Here is a 15,592-nt window from a genome sequence, read left to right on the forward strand (position 1 = left end):
TGGGCCCCGTCCAGTCTCATTCGATGAGACAGCGAGCAGAATATCACGGAAGGCAGCGGGTCCGACAGCCCACCCATCGCCTGGCCTGCGCACGTCGAAAGTCCGGCTTCCCTCGCGGTTTCCTCTGGTCCGGGCCAGCGCTCGAGAGGGCGGAAGAACGAAGAGTAAAAGGGAGAACGAGAAGATGGGAGAGCGAGCGGTGGACGCGCTGCTCGGCCAACTTGCCTGCTTGACCGCCCGTCAAGCTACTTTTAACTCAACGAGCGGTGCCTGGCTAGCCTGGCCGTCTCGCAGGCATTGAATCCTCCGGTGTACTCCCAGTTGGTCACCCTCACGCCTAATCTTACCATCCACGGGGCCGGATATCCCTAAATGGGTGCTTTTAGGGAAAACGGACCACCGCGATGCCTGTGGAAAGCAGTTCCAGGCGAGCGAGGAGTGGGCGGCGGCGTCGTGGTGCGACTCGCGGCGTGTCAGCCCGCAGGGGGGAAAACGGGGGCTGTTTGGGGATATCGAACCGCCTCGTTTGGCGCTGTGTGGAACTCGAATCCGTCCGTCTTCGATCAGGGATAACGAGTGCCACAGGCCGCAGAATAGGAGTCGAGCCAGCAGCCGATTACATATGGGTCTTGGAGCTGGAAGTCTGGCCGCAAAAACCACGAAGCCCATTTTATTAACTACAATACATTACATTCAGAAGAAAGAAAGCAAACAAGCAGAGCCATCGCCCCTGGAAATAACCGGCGAGTGAAAAAAAACCCATAACATCCCAGGAATTGCCATAAACGCACTCCCACCAGACCTTTTATCCATTGAATCTCAGATCAAACTCAAGCGAGAAAAACGAAGGACGCTCCAAACATCGTCGACACCACAACGGCCAGAGCACAAACCACCGGCGCAAGGCCGGACTCGGGGCGCAAGCTGAAGGCGGCGGCCTTTTTGGGAGCACCGCCGGCGCCGGGGGTCGAAGTACCGGAAGATCTGGTCCCTGCATTCTGGCTTCCTGGGCCTTCGAGACCGGCACCCTTGCCAGCTCCCTCTGTCATGAATTTCTTCGCTGGCTCAGGAATAGCAGGCAGGGAGGTGCCTTGGACATCCCAGTTGGGAGCATTTCTCGCAGGGCAAGGGTTGCTAGAACCGCCTCTAGAGTTGTAGCCTCCGTCACCCGATGGATTCTTTGTCCCAGCAAAGGCCTTTCTCAAAGCTTCGAAGTCGGGGAGCTCCTCAACATTGTTGCCCTTGATTTTGACTAAACCGTAGTTGTTGGCCTCTTGAGTGTACTCATAGACAAGGCCCCCAGAGTAGACACCAGTCATTGAATCAGAGTACAGGGACGCCACCTCACCAAAATCACGCTTGTTTGTGTTGCATCCGTATTCGGAGAGGAAAAGAGGAAGTCCGTAGCCGGTGAAGTTTTTCACCTTCTGATCCCAGCCCGATCCAGTAAAGGACGACGGCGAGCACCAGGAGTAGTCGTTAAAGGCGAAGAAGTCGCTTCTCTCGTCATCGGAGCCACAGTTCATATATTGAGCTGTCTCCAGACGATTGGCACTCACGTCTGCCTATAGCGAGTATTAGTATACGGTAACATAAGTGTAATATGGAAAGTAGCGTACAGCAGAGTAGCCGACTGGGATCTCTCTTAGTTTCCGGTTGCGGATATACTGGCGGATATCACGGGTCACAGCTTTGATGTAAGGAGCCGTGCTGGACGTCTTCTCATCGTTGATTACTTCGTTTCCGGAGAAGAAGGCCTTCAAATCAGGTCAGTAGGCGGATTAAACAGCAGGCTGGGAGATTGTAGATCTCACCAAGGTGTTGTCATATTTGGCAAACAAGTCAACAGTGGCAAAGACATTCTGAAGGTAGACGTCGTTGTACGAGGGTGCGGGGTCTGCATCGAGAGGCGGTTAGTTTCAAGAATGCGGTTTGAACTCAGCATCTGAGGCATCCTACCATTGCGGTTGATGGAGTACTTGGGCGTGTTCACATCCAACACCAAGTAGATTCCGGCGTCGGATAAGGCGCGCATGCACTCTTCATGGCTTTTGCTGTTATCAACGGTGTAGATACGGACGGTGTTGAGGCCGAGTTTCTTGAAATATTCAATATCTCTTTTGCAGATGGTCGGGTCGGCAAGCGGGTCAACTAGCTTGGATGTACCACCCTGTTCCTGATATCAGCAATGGACAATGGCGCTTGTGTTCGGTGGAGGGGCGTGCGAACCGGCTGATAGTCACTGCAAGACAGTTAGCACGAGACAGGAGAGAAAGCAGATATAGGTCAATATACGTACACACCACGCACGTAGAACCTATTGTTCCCCGCAAAGAAAGCTGGAATGGCTGGTCAGCGAAGAAGTACATATAGGAGTCGGCTGCAGCAGGCCTACCGTTGCCCTTGACGGTGACGGGGTCTGTTTTGGCGAGGGCGGTAGAAGCGCCCAGGGCAGTGGCAGCGACCAGCGAAAGCACAGAAGCCTTCATGTTGGGTGCTGATAAAAGACTGGCTGTCCTTGAAGAACGAGTATTACGGCTGGTCGGTGGACGAGCGGAAGCGAGAGACGCGGCGAGGCCAGCACAGGAAGGTCGAACTGAAGCGAATGGCAGCGTATCCTTCTCTGCAACACGCAGTGAGACAGGCACGCAGAAGCGACGGACGCGAGAAGAGCACAGCGGGTTCAAGGAGTCAAAGACAACAACAACAACAACAAGAATGATCGTGAAGGAGAGAAGAGGCAGGGCGGCCACATACGTAACGCCGGCGACGATCTTCATACAAGCGCTCGCCACCGCTGCAGCCCCTGAACCGCCAGCCAAGCACGATCACCACCAACCAGCACAGCCTCGACGCCGACAAGACGCGGCCGGCTCCACCGCGCGACGTGCAAGGCGACGACGACGGCCACGATACACAGCTGAGCTGGGCGGGCTGGGCGTGGCCGCATGGGCGTGTGCAGTGCGCTTACATCCACCGTTCCAAGGCTCGATCATCCTGCATCTCCGCTGGTGGCACTGCCCAGCCGTGGGCTGAGGGAACGGGCGGGCGGGCAATCTCGCTTCCCGCGGATGATGCTAATATTAGTATCAGTAGTGGCCGAGGAGCTCGTGAGAACGGTGGCCAGGACTCCAGAAACAGCGCTGCGTTTGCTATAATAATATAATAATAATAATAGGCGCACGCCCGGGCAAACTCCCGCGAACGCACTCGATGCAAATGCAGCACACGATCTATCCAAATATAAAACACCCCCATCGCCCCCGGCCCCTATGGAGAATCACATTGCCGCCCGTCTCAGGCGGCGTCGTCGATGTAGTTCGCCGGCACGCACTTCGTGACGCCGCCCTTCTCGACGTCCGCCCAGCCATTGCCGCCGTCGCGGTTCACCAGCACAAACCGGTCGCCCTCCGCCATGCTCCATTCCGCCTCCGTGCGCGCCTCGTAGTCGTACAGCGCCACCACGTACTGCAGCTTCTTCGCGCCGCGTTTCGGGGCCACTGCCGGCCCGCGCCGTTTGCTGTTGCCCATCGATAGGCTCGAGGCCGAGTACGTCGACTCGGGCCGGCCCTCTCGGTCGCCAGACGCGTTCTGCTCCACGTACGACGCGGGGACGAGGCCCGTCGAACGGCCTGCTCGTATGCGCATCCAGCCTGAGCCGTCTGTGTGACCTCGTTAGCCGCCACTATCACCAGATAATGCTTCCAGGGAGGGTGCGGTTGAAAACAGTGCTTACCGTCCGGCTCAACAATCACAATGCTTTGGCCTTCCTCCACGGATATCTCGTCCTCGCCGTTGGCTTGGTAGGGATATAATAGCTTCCCTTTGGGCTCATCCGCCTTTGCGCCAGACCCACCATTAGATACTGGGGGCGGCGAGCTCACATACCGTTCGGGCGGAGGTGCCACAACCCGATGTTTTCGTAGCGTTGCTGGCTTGTTTGCAGGTGGTGGTGAGGTTGCGGCCGTTGTCGCAGGCAGTTCGGCTGGCCCTGGGTCGGTGGTTTGGCTAGACAGCGCGGATGTCGATCTCGCCGCACTGGCTGCGTACCCGGAGCTAAGGGAGTTCATAGTATCTCGCCGTTTTAGAGCCGGCAACTCGGCCACGCTGGGAGATGTTGAGGCATCATATGAGCGGGCCGCACTGGCCGCCTCCTGCCGTTCGGTTTTCAACTTCTTCTTCTCTTCCTTCGTTTGCTCTCCTGGACATTCTGGCGCGACTTTCATTTCACATTTGCTGTGGCATGTGTATCCGCAATCCCGGCAATCAAACCCTTTCGCCGAGAGGCCCCAGATCCGGTCGCCACAAAGATCACAATTTGTGGGGATTTTGAAAGTCTGGGCTCGGAAATTATGACTTTTGGCGCCGAATGATAAATCGCCCACGACAGAAGTAATGGTCGACGTTTCCACTTCTGCCGTAAGACGTTTACGGTCAAGCTGGTGTAAGTCTTCCTGCATCGAAAAAATGGCCCGAACGACCTCGACTTCGTCGCGTTTGTCTTTACCATCTCGTACGCTTTGCCGTACCTTCTTTGCATTCTCAACTTCTCTCCGCTTCTTATCCGCTTCGATTTTCATTTCTTTCATCTGAACCTTACTTTTAGTAAGCGTATTTCGAAGAAAGACCTTCGCTGGCTCGTCTATGGCCATCGTTGCGTCATCGTGCCAGACAGGGCTGGGTTCAAACTGCATGTCCATGGGCTCCTGCCAGCTGGCAACGTTATGCCGGATGAACATCATTGAGTCAAGATGGGGCTCGTTTCGAGGGATCTCGGATATGACATGAGAGACATGATCGCTGCTTTTAGATAATAGGGATTGTTCGAGTTGGGCTGCGAGGGTCCAGATTGAATTCAGCTTGGCCACTCGAGTCTCGTTAAGATCTTGTAGACCCTGGACGTTGAAGTTTAGCACACATAGAGAGATGGAATGTTGGAAAAAGACATACGTTCAGTAATTCAGGAACATATTCGTAATAGTAGGTCTCCTTTAACTTGTTCGTGACGTTAATCGCAATCAAATACGTGTTCTGTTGTATATGAGTATATGCACTATTATAGCGCGTACAGCCTTCAAAATACCTTGATATTGTTCATTTCCAAGATCTGTTGTTGGTAAGCGTTCTGCGACTTTGCTTTGCCATGATCGAACGCCGACTCCATCTTCTTTCGCCGATTTTCCACTTCTTGGCAAACGCCATCGTATTTTCCTTTGGATTTCTTTAAATCACTGTACGAAGCATCCCGTTCTTTTTCCAATTTTCCCGACCATTCAACGTGGTTCTTGCGGAGTTCGTCGTATCGTGCGGCTGCTAGTTTCAGAGGCTCGGCAATGCGGAACTCGAGATCAGCACCATATTGATGGCGCTCCGCAGCTTCTGCCTCGATGGCTGATAATTGCGTCGTCCATGTTGTCAGGGAAGCAGATTCGAGGGAGCCGGGTGTCAGGGCGGGGGTGTCTCCAACACTGAGACTGCTGGACTTTTTCGACTTGCGATCCTGATATTTACGACACAGGGCAGTCAATTTCGAGGCGTATTCCTTCTCTATGGCACTACGCTCCCGGTAGAATTGTTGAATTTCGTCTAGCCAGCCGATGCCGTTCGATACCTATTCGCAATATTCAGCGCCTGGGTCGATGGCAGAGTCATGGGGCAATGCATACCCAAGCGTTGACGGGTTTAAAGGCATCCTGTGCTCATATCAGTCTCATCTGCTAAGGGGTTACCAATCGCTTAACGACATACCCTTAATTCGGCGCCGAAAAGAGGAGCAGCACCCTCGACCTGTGCCATGACAGATTAATGTGGGCTTTCTCCATGCAACAAAACGGCAAAACTGGTGATTTGATTTATCGATTCGGAATATAATAAAACTGAGTGCCTGAACATAAACGCAAAAAAGGACGTGCACCGCCAGTCTTGCATTATCCACGGCACTGTGTCTGGCGATGCGATGTTTCGCGCCGCGGATTCTGCCGTCATCGGCGGTGGGGAGTTTGAGCCGCGTAAGGGCGGGTAACTACTCTAGGCGCTAGTTCATATTAGGCATGGCTGCGGAATGGCGGGGTGTTCTGCGCTAAGCCACTCTTGGCAAGCTCCTTGTGTTATGTCATCAGGAATGTATGACTAAGCTGCCGCGATCAAACCGGAAACAAGCCAGTCGTCGCCGCTGAACATTTCTCGCTGCTGGAGCTCATCGATTGGAGCTGTCTGAAGCGGGCTTCATTGAGGTTTCTCTGAGTGTATGCCTAATTTTCGTTCACCACGTCTTCTTTGTGTGGAATTTCAGTTCAGGGCATTATTACATACACTGTTCTCCCCTCCCTTGTCCATCATACACAAACAAGTTCTCCCAGGCAATTTCTAGCTCCCCAATCCACAAGCCTTGTGTCTACCTAGTACCTGTTTATTCTTTCCCTCGAAGAATTCATAACAGCCGCCAGCTCAACTGGTACCTTCCCGCCGAAATGGCGTCTGAAAACACAGAAACCCCCACTGTACCGGCTGGCGGGCCACTTGCATCTCGGATCTCAATGCCGGAAACAAAAGATGACCCTCCTGCTACAGGTATGTAAATTTTATTGTAGAGACAGCGTTTCAGTGGAATATTCAAATGACAAGGCTAAAAATTGGTTGAACAGAGCCCAAAGCACCAGAAGAAACAGATGCCGGCAAGACCACTTCGATCCCCCAAGTCGATGGCGCCTCCGGGCCTCAACAAGGCTCCGACCTTCAAGACTCGGAATATGATGTCAGCGTTAAGCTTAGCGATATGCAGGCGGACCCTAATAACCCCCTTTACTCTATTAAGTCCTTCGAGGAGCTCGGCCTGTAGGAACACCCCGCACCTTTGAACCGTACTGTTTTATAGATCTAACATGTTTGCTGTTTTGAAGTGCCCCTCCTATACAAAAGGGTCTCTCTACAATGAACTTCCGCCGTCCTTCAAAGATCCAAGAAAGAGCTTTGCCGCTTCTAATGGCTAATCCTCCAACAAATATGATCGGCCAATCGCAATCCGGTACTGGAAAGACAGCCGCATTCGTGCTAAACGTTCTAAGTCGTCTTGATTTAAGTCCAGAGAACCAAGCTATTCCCCAGGCGCTTGTTCTTGCACCAAGTCGAGAGTTAGCGCGACAGATTGTTGGTGTTATTCAAGCTATGGGTGCTTTCATTGAAGGACTCCACGTGGCGACTGCTGTTCCCATGGAGCTGAATCGAAACCAAAGCGTACAGGCATCTGTGGTTGTTGGAACCCCGGGAACTGTTCAGGATCTTATCAAGAAGCGACTCTTCAATACACAACATTTGAGAGTTTTGGTATTGGACGAAGCCGATAACATGTTGGACCAACAAGGCCTTGGAGATCAATGTATTCGTGTTAAAGGGTATTATATCCAATCCAGGCCCTACTCAATTTATGTGGTGATAGCTAACGTTATTATAGTTTACTCCCCAGAACCATTCAAGTGGTTTTGTTTTCTGCCACCTTCCCTGACCACGTCGTTCGCTACGCAAACAAATTCGCGCCAAATGCCAATCAGCTCACTCTCAAACATGAAGAACTCACAGTGGAGGGTATTAAACAGTTCTACTTGGATTGTGAATCTGATCAGCACAAATATGAAATTTTAGTCAAATTCTACGGACTTATGACAGTTGGATCTTCCATCATTTTCGTGAAGGTATTCTTGATTTACCTCAATCGCTATTCCCTAATTAATATAATAATTTCTAGACGCGTACTTCGGCAGCAGAGATCGAACGACGTATGGTTGCAGAGGGTCATACGGTTGTCTCATTGACCGGTGGCATCGAAGGCCAAAAACGTGATGAAATTATTGACCGCTTCCGGAATGGTTCTGCAAAAGTTCTCATTACAACTAATGTGCTTGCCCGAGGAATCGATGTCTCAACAGTTTCCATGGTTATTAACTACGTATGTGCTATTTACCTTTCCGCGAAGTTCATTCTCTGACATGTATTTCATAATAGGATATCCCGGAAATACATCAACCTGGGCATCATCAACGCATGGCCGATGCTCAGACTTACCTGCACCGTATTGGGCGAACTGGCCGCTTTGGTCGCGTCGGTGTTGCCGTATCTTTTGTCTCTAATAGAGATGAATGGCAGATGCTCCAGGACATCCAGAAATATTTTGACACCAACATTGAGCGCGTTGACGCACGCGACTGGGATGACGTAGAAGCCAAAGTTAAGAAGATCATCAAACCATCGGCCAGACGTTAATGTGTTACAATATTCTCAGCGATATGCTAGTTTCCTTTGGATGAGGCGGACTCATTGGTGTGGTTTTATCTCAAAAGTAATGTGAAAATGCTGTTGATACCATGATGCTCTATGAAAATACAACAAGAATGTGCTATGATTCTACCATATGGTTAGTCCAAACAGGATAAGATGCACCACCTTGGCCCTATCTACCCCGTACCTACAGTTCCGCTCCATGTTCGTACTTCTCTAAATGCGGTGCTTTTCGACGTTTCGCTCTCGGATGCTTCCGACTCAGGGATTGAGCACTACTCCGTAAAGGACGGCGATTCGAATTATATTCAATAACCTCACGCTGCATCTTCTCTTCTGATATTCGCGCAAGACTCTTATGGCGTGTTTGTTGGGCTATGGGTGATTTCTCGTCGAGAGGTCGAGGGTCAACTTATTTAATATTATTCTAGTGGTCACCTAATTGGTATTTGAAATTAATGGCCTGAATAAATACCCTATGGATAATTAAAGAATGACAATCTACCAGCTCATAACTGGATCATTTGAAATTCAGCTTCAGAAAAGGCTGAACTTTCGAATTTTTACCCACAATTTTCTATTTTCAGATGTGCGAGCAATCAATAATGAATTGAGATGTTGGGTGAAAGAAACACAATTTAAAGACTTCAGCTGGGACTAGTGTGATCACTATCCAAATATAAATACATAGAGCTTTTTATAGAGGAGGGCTAAATGCATTTCAATATTAGCTAACATGACTAAAGGCATCGCAGGAAGAAAAGAGCAACGAGGAGCCCCATACCCTGAACACTCTAAATATGGATAAACGCAATGCTCGCGTATTGGACGACAAAACCCACTATCCAAGCAGCAAACCGGGAATTTGTCGGGGAAGCACCTTTTTCTACATGACCGACAGCGCCTGGGCTCTGCGAGGTGCGTTGTATTCATGGATATACTATCGTTCCCTGGTATCATAACGCTGTCCGGGTTTTCACAGGCAAGACATAGTGATGAAATCAGAAGTGTGCAGAGTACACCAATTTTCCACTGCATCGTGGCTCGAAAATGTCTAAATTGCGGTGGGCGGAACCTGTCCCAGCGTTAGAAGTTTTTCATACTATAAGAAACGCAGACCAGGCAGCTCATACCTATTCCGTCTCACACAATGTTCTTTTAGAGCAAATATCTGGCAATGAAAGGTTTTCGACCAGTCGAACAATGACAGCCTGGTCCTCCTCATTTATCCTTTACCATCCCCCATGGGTGTTTCCGCAGTCGGACATCAGAGTATTAGTGTGGACTGTGACGCCCTAGAGAAAGGCAAGCGGGCGGTGTAGAATGTTGGTGTTTCTATCAAGCTGGTTCAGATGGCTGTACAGAGTAAATGCGGGTCTACTATGTTCAAAGGGTGCTACATGGCATGTCCGGCTCACGAGACGTTCTCCGACTAGGAAATAGAAGGGTTATATGAATGTAAGGGTATGTACACTTATTTACCACATATTCCATGCTTGAGTCTGGTACACACGTTCGCACGACGGAATTTCCGGAGATGAGTAGGCGTCAAATGTTCTGGCAGCCTGCATGCCGCTGGCTTGGCGCAGCGTCCATCAAGACTTCCAATGGAGACCGAGTCAGATGGATAACAGTAATTATGTTACCTCATCATCTCAGACGCGTGATATCAAGGGTAATACCAATATCCATTCTTCAAATTCAAGCCTTTCCTTCAACAAAATCCCTTTTGGGCTCCATATCAACGACCAGGGCAAATTCATCATCCGTCAAACAATATAGTATGCTATCCTCTGTTTACCTCGGGTTGCCTCGGTAGATGTTGATATATCCTAGATGACAGCCCTGACTATTACCGCTACACTGGCGGACGTTGGGTGTTCAATGAGGCTGAACAGCTAGCTGCCCGCCGTGTTGAATTCAACCTTGACGCATTAGTAGCAGTTGCCATCAAGTCTTTGGGCCAAGAGCATATATCATGCTCCAAAGTTGAAAAGCTCCCTGAAGGGAATTTCAATAAGAGTCTTCTCTTGACTATGACTGACGGGTCTCAACTCGTGGCTCGAGTTCCTAATCCAAATTCTGGCCTTCCTCACTACACAACGGCAAGTGAAGTTGCCACTATGGACTTTGTACGTGCACCTATATATCCGCGGACTTTCTATGTAATTGTACACTTACTTTTCTTAGGCCAGAAGCGAACTTGACATTCCAGTTCCTAAAGTTCTCGCTTGGCACTCGCGTGCAGCTGAAAATCAGGTTGGAGCAGAGTACATTATCATGGAAAAGGCAGCAGGTTCTTGCCTTTCGAATGTATGGCCAACCCTAAATAATCAACAAAAAAGAGATATAATTCAAGCTGTTGTCAAGTTTGAGATTAAATTTTTAAGTAACCCTTTTGGTGGCATTGGTTCTTTGTATTATCCAAATGATGTTCCAAAGGGGACAAAGGTTATACCAGCTGCTAGTCTTAACAAGGCGTACAGTCGCTGGATCCTTGGACCAACAACAGATCGTCGTTTTTTTGATGACGATAAAGGGGAGCTTTCACTTGATCGGGGTCCTTGTAAGTCTGCCGTTTCCTAACTCCGATGTGATCGTGACGGGGATTGACCACCTTGTATTAGGGAGAACAGCACATGAGTATGTAGAGGGAGTGTGTCGTCGAGAGATGGAAGCTATCCAGGATCCAAAACAGGTTCTTAGACCAGAAGGTATAGTAGGCCCGGGTGGATATCAGCCTGATCGCGCTCTCAAGCTTTCAGTGTGCCACGACTTTCTTAAGGTGGCTAGCCATCTTCTGCCTCTGGAAGCCTGTCAAATATCTGTTTTATGGCACCATGACCTTCATTTGGGCAATATTTTTGTGGACCCTGAGAACCCTACCAAAATTGTGGGCTTGATTGACTGGCAAAGTGTCCATGTTGCACCTTTATTTTATCAAGCCACTCATCCTTCTTTTCTGAACTACATAGGGCCAATCCCAAAAGGTCTGAAGGTTTCACTTCCAGACAACTTCGATGAACTAAACGAAGAGGCTAAAAATAAAGCAAAGAAATTGCTAGTTGAACAGAGCCTCTACAAGTTCTATGATGCTTACTCGGCTTTGCTTAATAAACGTGTATACCAAGCACTAGGGTATCAACAGACACTTCAGGGACAGATTGTTGCTCTCATAGGTACAATACTTCTTGACGCAGAGCCAGCTGTGCAGGCCCTCCTGATGGAACTTGCTACCAAATGGAACCAGACCAACAGCCTCGCGGGAATACCATGCCCTTTGGAATACTCAAACGAGGCTGTTGAGCGCAACCGAAAGTTAGAGATGAAGTGGGCGGAAGGGATTCTCCTTATGGATGATGTACTAGAGTCCCTAGGTGGAGCTGAACGTGGATGGAAAGGCTATGCGAGCCATGCAGAGTACGAGCTACTCAAGCAAAAGCTCTCCCTTGTTCGTGAACAGTTTGTTGAGTATTGGGCTGGTCAGGATAAAGAGGCGGGTCGGGAATGGGAGAGTGCTTGGCCATTCAAATAAAAGATTACGCTCGTTGCGTGTATAATTCCCTTCCATTGCCATATTGGAACCACTTCTTATGTGTATTGTTATAATTTCCCCGTATAAAGAATAGCCGTCTCACACATCAATTCAGTATAATCGGAGACCGTTGTTGGAACCTAGCACGCGGTGGGTAAATAGTTAAGCGGCGGATGGCAAGTTTGTTTGTTTTGTTTGCTGGAGGACACTGCAAACACTGCACACAGCGAACAAATCTTTTCGCAGTCCCTTCAAAGAACCACTCTGTTTCCTTTCGGGCAGAATCCCGGGATGTCTCAAATGAACAACTACTGATTGAGTCTGAATTAAGATTGGTAGGGCCATGGAATAGTAAATAGCTACCCTACCAGTGTGAGTCCCGGAAATACAGTTGTGGTTTAAGCTCCCGGATACCCTGTGCTTTACGGATGATCGGGATAGAGTATAGCTGAAGATACCCCGTGACTATGCATACAAGTCGGTATGATGTGCCAAAATGCCCTAGTAGTAGGGATATAGCGGGACGAGCAGCCTCCTGGCACACGTCACCGCCACCGACTTGATCCACATAGTCATCGCTATAGCTTCCACTTGAGGCCCATTGATTGAGCGGGTCGGGTATTTTACTTTAATCGACAGTTTTCGCATCATAAATGTGCTCAATCCTACTTTGACTATAATGGAGGTCTCGTACGACAAGTGAGCGCAATGCTTTGGTTTCTCTCTAGTGTCACTTCTCCAGCGGCTGACCTATTTTGTAGGCTTCTTTCTTCCCCGATTTTTCAATTTTTGATAGGGGCCGAAAAAAAGCTTTTCACTATCCATACGGCACTGATTGTCGACCACTCGGAGCCACTGAGTGTCCTCATCAGTGGAGGGATGGCAGAAGCAAGAGAAGGTTATGCCTGGCTTGAGGACACTGACCCACAAACGTTCGCGCGATTTGGTCAATATCTCTACACGGGGGACTACGAAGCAGCGGACCCGAATATTATCCCATCACCCCCAGAAATTGTGTCTAACGCTCCTGATGAGTTCCCAGACGATTCGTTAGCTGACACACTTGAGGCAGAAGACCACAAAATGGGGCTGTCCAAGAAGAAGGACAAGGGTAAGAAGAAACGTTTGATACAACGAAACGACCCCGTGCAGATTCTAGATATGACATCAACCAATTTCAGCGACCTGAAGTACGATGCAGCGGTTCATAACTTCAAGAAAGATCCTCGCCGAAATATGGAGCCGTGTGAAGACTATACTGAAGTCTTTCTATGTCATGCCCGACTTTATACCTTTGCTGATAAGTATGACATCCCTGGGCTCAAAGATGCTTGTCTTTACAAGTTGCACAAGACGCTCGTCGGTTTCACGCTCTATAAGGAACGACGACAAGACATAGTCGAACTAGTTCGGTATACATACTTGAACACAAGGGATATGATCGAGCCTATGGAGAAATTGCGGTTCCTCGTTATCCAGTATGTGGCATCTGTGGCCCAGGAATTGGTACAAAGTACGCAATTCATCGAACTTCTGGGAAACATGGGGCAAGTGGGAAGAGATTTGATACCGCGATTGGTTGAAGCGTTTAAACAAGGATCAAAAGGTCCATGTGCTTGCGTCTTTCCTTGTGATTGTAGCCATTACTGAGGTGGCAGTAGCTATTGCAGCATGCCTTGCTCCTAATCAGCTTTACTCTAGCGTGTATATACATACTACAGATCTTCAGACGTACATCCATGGCTTCAGCCTGATTCCGAGTATCTTCAAATTATAAGGATTTGCCAGTAGAAACAGGCTTCGCGATCATCAACCCCAGCAAGGAATTAGCGACCTCGGCCGCAGCCAGCACGGTCGTCTCACCGGCCGTGTCATAGATGGGCGTGACCTCCACGACGTCGCCGCCGATAATGCGAATCCCGCTCAGCCCATCGAGGATGGTAAGGAGTTCTCGAGTCGAGAAACCACCCGGCTCCGAGGTGCCCGTGGCTAGACGGGCGTGTCAACAACGAGTGCATTTTCCCGCAAAGAAAGCTTTAGCCAGACTCACCAGGTGCAAACGCGGGATCGAGGACGTCGATATCGACGCTGATGTAAACATTGCTCGACCCGACCCGCTTCTTGATCGCTTCAACGATCCCGGACGCGCCGATCCTGTCGATGTCGCGGGCGGTGACGATGTCGAACCCGCAGCGGATGTCGTTGCGGAGATCGCCCTTTGGGCGGATCAGCGGCGCACGGATTCCGACGTGGATCGAGCTGTTGCGGACGAGGCCCTGGGGTGTTTGTTAGCAGGAGAATGGGCTGTGGTGCCGGGGTGGGGGGTTACCTCTTCGTGGGCAATGTGCAAGAAGGTGCCGTGGTTCACGCCCCTATGCTAAGGGTTAGAAGTGGTCAAGGATTACGCAACAGGCACCTACGCATAATCAGATATTCCACCGCCTGGGATGATTGAGGGGTTAGCTAGTGGAATATAGAGAAGCCACATAGACCTACCTAGCACGGCTGGGTCCCAAGAGTCTGCCAAAACATGTTAGTAGGAGGCCTTGGACATTGCAGGGGGAATGAGTACCAATATGGCTATCGAAGTGAATGACCGACACCGGCCCCCATTTTTCGTAGGTTGATCGCAGCGCCGAGAGCGTGGTCGTGTGATCACCCCCGAGAGTGATAATTCGAGGAGCGGAGGGGATTTTTGTCGAGTTTGCTGGCCGCGAAGAAATGATCTAGTATTATTCTCCCAGTAAACACTCCCATTCATTATCGCAGCGAGAGGATGAGCAGCCGATCGGCCAATCGGGGAGAATTCCAGCCCGGGCGGGATATCTACGGCCATGGCATAGTTACCTTGTGGGCCTTGTCGAGCTGCCTTAGCGCAACGGTGTTGTCCAAGAAGGTCAGCGGCGCGTCTCCGCAGTCGACGATGCTCGCCCAGTCGCGGAGATTGTTCACGCCGGTATATATGCTCCAGGCCGAGCGCGCCTCGATTCGGCGCGACCCTCGGCGGATGCCGCCGGGGCCGAATCGCGCGCCGGGCCGGCCGGTGACGCCCTGAAAATGTGTGAGATATCTCAGTCAATGTGATGAGGGGGGATGATGCCGTACCGTGTCGAAGGGGGCGCCCAGAAAGGCAATATCGTACCGCTGCTTCGCGGCCTCGGCGTCGACGAAGCAGTTCACATAGGGCACATTGGCAAACGTCGTTAGGCCCGAGAACTGGCTGCCGGAGATGATATCAACATCGTCAGCGCCGCTGGCGCTGAGACCGAGCACAGCTTGCGCGGGCACGGCGTGCACGGGCGGGAAGACGATATCCCTGGCGAGCGACGAGGCCGGCAGCAGGGCGAAGACGGCGAGCAACAGTCTCATGGCGATGATCGTGAGGCAGCAAACGGCGCGGCAGGACCGGAATCAAGGGGCAAATAGTTAAGTAGCTGGGTGTCTCGTGTCATTCACAGCGTAGCTTGCGCCACCGGTTTCTTGCCGTCGCCCGGCTTCATCGTGGGCGGGCTTTAGCCTCGGGAGAAGCGCTGGGCACGGCGCGGCGGTTGCGGGGCGAAGCTGCTGGCCGGTGGTTCTTTGCTTCAGGTTCACGGATGATATTATCCCCAGGACCGCAGGGCTGCAGAATCTGCGGCGGCCGGGGGCGCGGCTGGGCCCCCCTGGCCGGTCATCTCGAGCCGTCGACAGTTCGCGGGTCCAAACGGCGGGGCGCGTCAAACTCAGTCGGGCTGAAACAACGACGACGACACCCGCAAACGACGACCAGAGTTCGTTCGTTAATTA

The 15,592-nt window shown here is 50.8% G+C and overlaps 6 protein-coding genes across 6 annotated transcripts; 3 read left to right on the top strand and 3 right to left on the bottom strand.

Moving 5' to 3' along the window:
• Positions 1 to 830: 830 nt before the first annotated feature.
• Positions 831 to 2,489, bottom strand: GAS5 (1,3-beta-glucanosyltransferase; the record flags this gene model as incomplete). The annotated part of the gene is made up of 7 exons (XM_049251163.1): positions 831 to 1,565; positions 1,620 to 1,757; positions 1,815 to 1,897; positions 1,960 to 2,170; positions 2,230 to 2,242; positions 2,300 to 2,339; positions 2,396 to 2,489. The coding sequence occupies 7 exons, from the start codon at positions 2,487 to 2,489 to the stop codon at positions 831 to 833; spliced, it is 1,314 nt and encodes a 437-aa protein (XP_049110013.1).
• An 808-nt stretch (positions 2,490 to 3,297) lies between these two features.
• bzz1 lies at positions 3,298 to 5,796 on the bottom strand (the record flags this gene model as incomplete). The annotated part of the gene is made up of 6 exons (XM_049251164.1): positions 3,298 to 3,662; positions 3,737 to 4,895; positions 4,951 to 5,031; positions 5,084 to 5,611; positions 5,667 to 5,693; positions 5,749 to 5,796. 6 exons carry the CDS (start codon positions 5,794 to 5,796, stop codon positions 3,298 to 3,300), a joined length of 2,208 nt encoding a protein of 735 aa, XP_049110014.1.
• A 674-nt stretch (positions 5,797 to 6,470) lies between these two features.
• Positions 6,471 to 8,256, top strand: DBP5 (RNA helicase required for poly(A+) mRNA export; the record flags this gene model as incomplete). The annotated part of the gene is made up of 6 exons (XM_049251165.1): positions 6,471 to 6,570; positions 6,645 to 6,834; positions 6,900 to 7,391; positions 7,451 to 7,688; positions 7,742 to 7,942; positions 7,999 to 8,256. 6 exons carry the CDS (start codon positions 6,471 to 6,473, stop codon positions 8,254 to 8,256), a joined length of 1,479 nt encoding a protein of 492 aa, XP_049110015.1.
• Positions 8,257 to 9,071: 815 nt separating this feature from the next.
• AIM9_1 (Phosphotransferase enzyme) lies at positions 9,072 to 11,806 on the top strand (the record flags this gene model as incomplete). Its single annotated transcript, XM_049251166.1, has 4 exons — positions 9,072 to 9,189; positions 10,108 to 10,403; positions 10,462 to 10,837; positions 10,899 to 11,806. 4 exons carry the CDS (start codon positions 9,072 to 9,074, stop codon positions 11,804 to 11,806), a joined length of 1,698 nt encoding a protein of 565 aa, XP_049110016.1.
• A 679-nt stretch (positions 11,807 to 12,485) lies between these two features.
• On the top strand, positions 12,486 to 13,456 carry LOZ57_002086 (uncharacterized protein; the record flags this gene model as incomplete). Its single annotated transcript, XM_049251167.1, has 2 exons — positions 12,486 to 12,505; positions 12,568 to 13,456. The coding sequence occupies 2 exons, from the start codon at positions 12,486 to 12,488 to the stop codon at positions 13,454 to 13,456; spliced, it is 909 nt and encodes a 302-aa protein (XP_049110017.1).
• A 121-nt stretch (positions 13,457 to 13,577) lies between these two features.
• Positions 13,578 to 15,175, bottom strand: LOZ57_002087 (uncharacterized protein; the record flags this gene model as incomplete). The annotated part of the gene is made up of 8 exons (XM_049251168.1): positions 13,578 to 13,795; positions 13,857 to 14,082; positions 14,136 to 14,178; positions 14,227 to 14,248; positions 14,303 to 14,326; positions 14,379 to 14,532; positions 14,654 to 14,857; positions 14,912 to 15,175. 8 exons carry the CDS (start codon positions 15,173 to 15,175, stop codon positions 13,578 to 13,580), a joined length of 1,155 nt encoding a protein of 384 aa, XP_049110018.1.
• Positions 15,176 to 15,592: the final 417 nt, after the last annotated feature.

The sequence above is a fragment of the Ophidiomyces ophidiicola genome (assembly GCF_022830035.1).
Source record: "Ophidiomyces ophidiicola strain CBS 122913 chromosome Unknown scaffold_5, whole genome shotgun sequence".
Lineage (NCBI taxonomy): Eukaryota > Fungi > Ascomycota > Eurotiomycetes > Onygenales > Onygenaceae > Ophidiomyces > Ophidiomyces ophidiicola.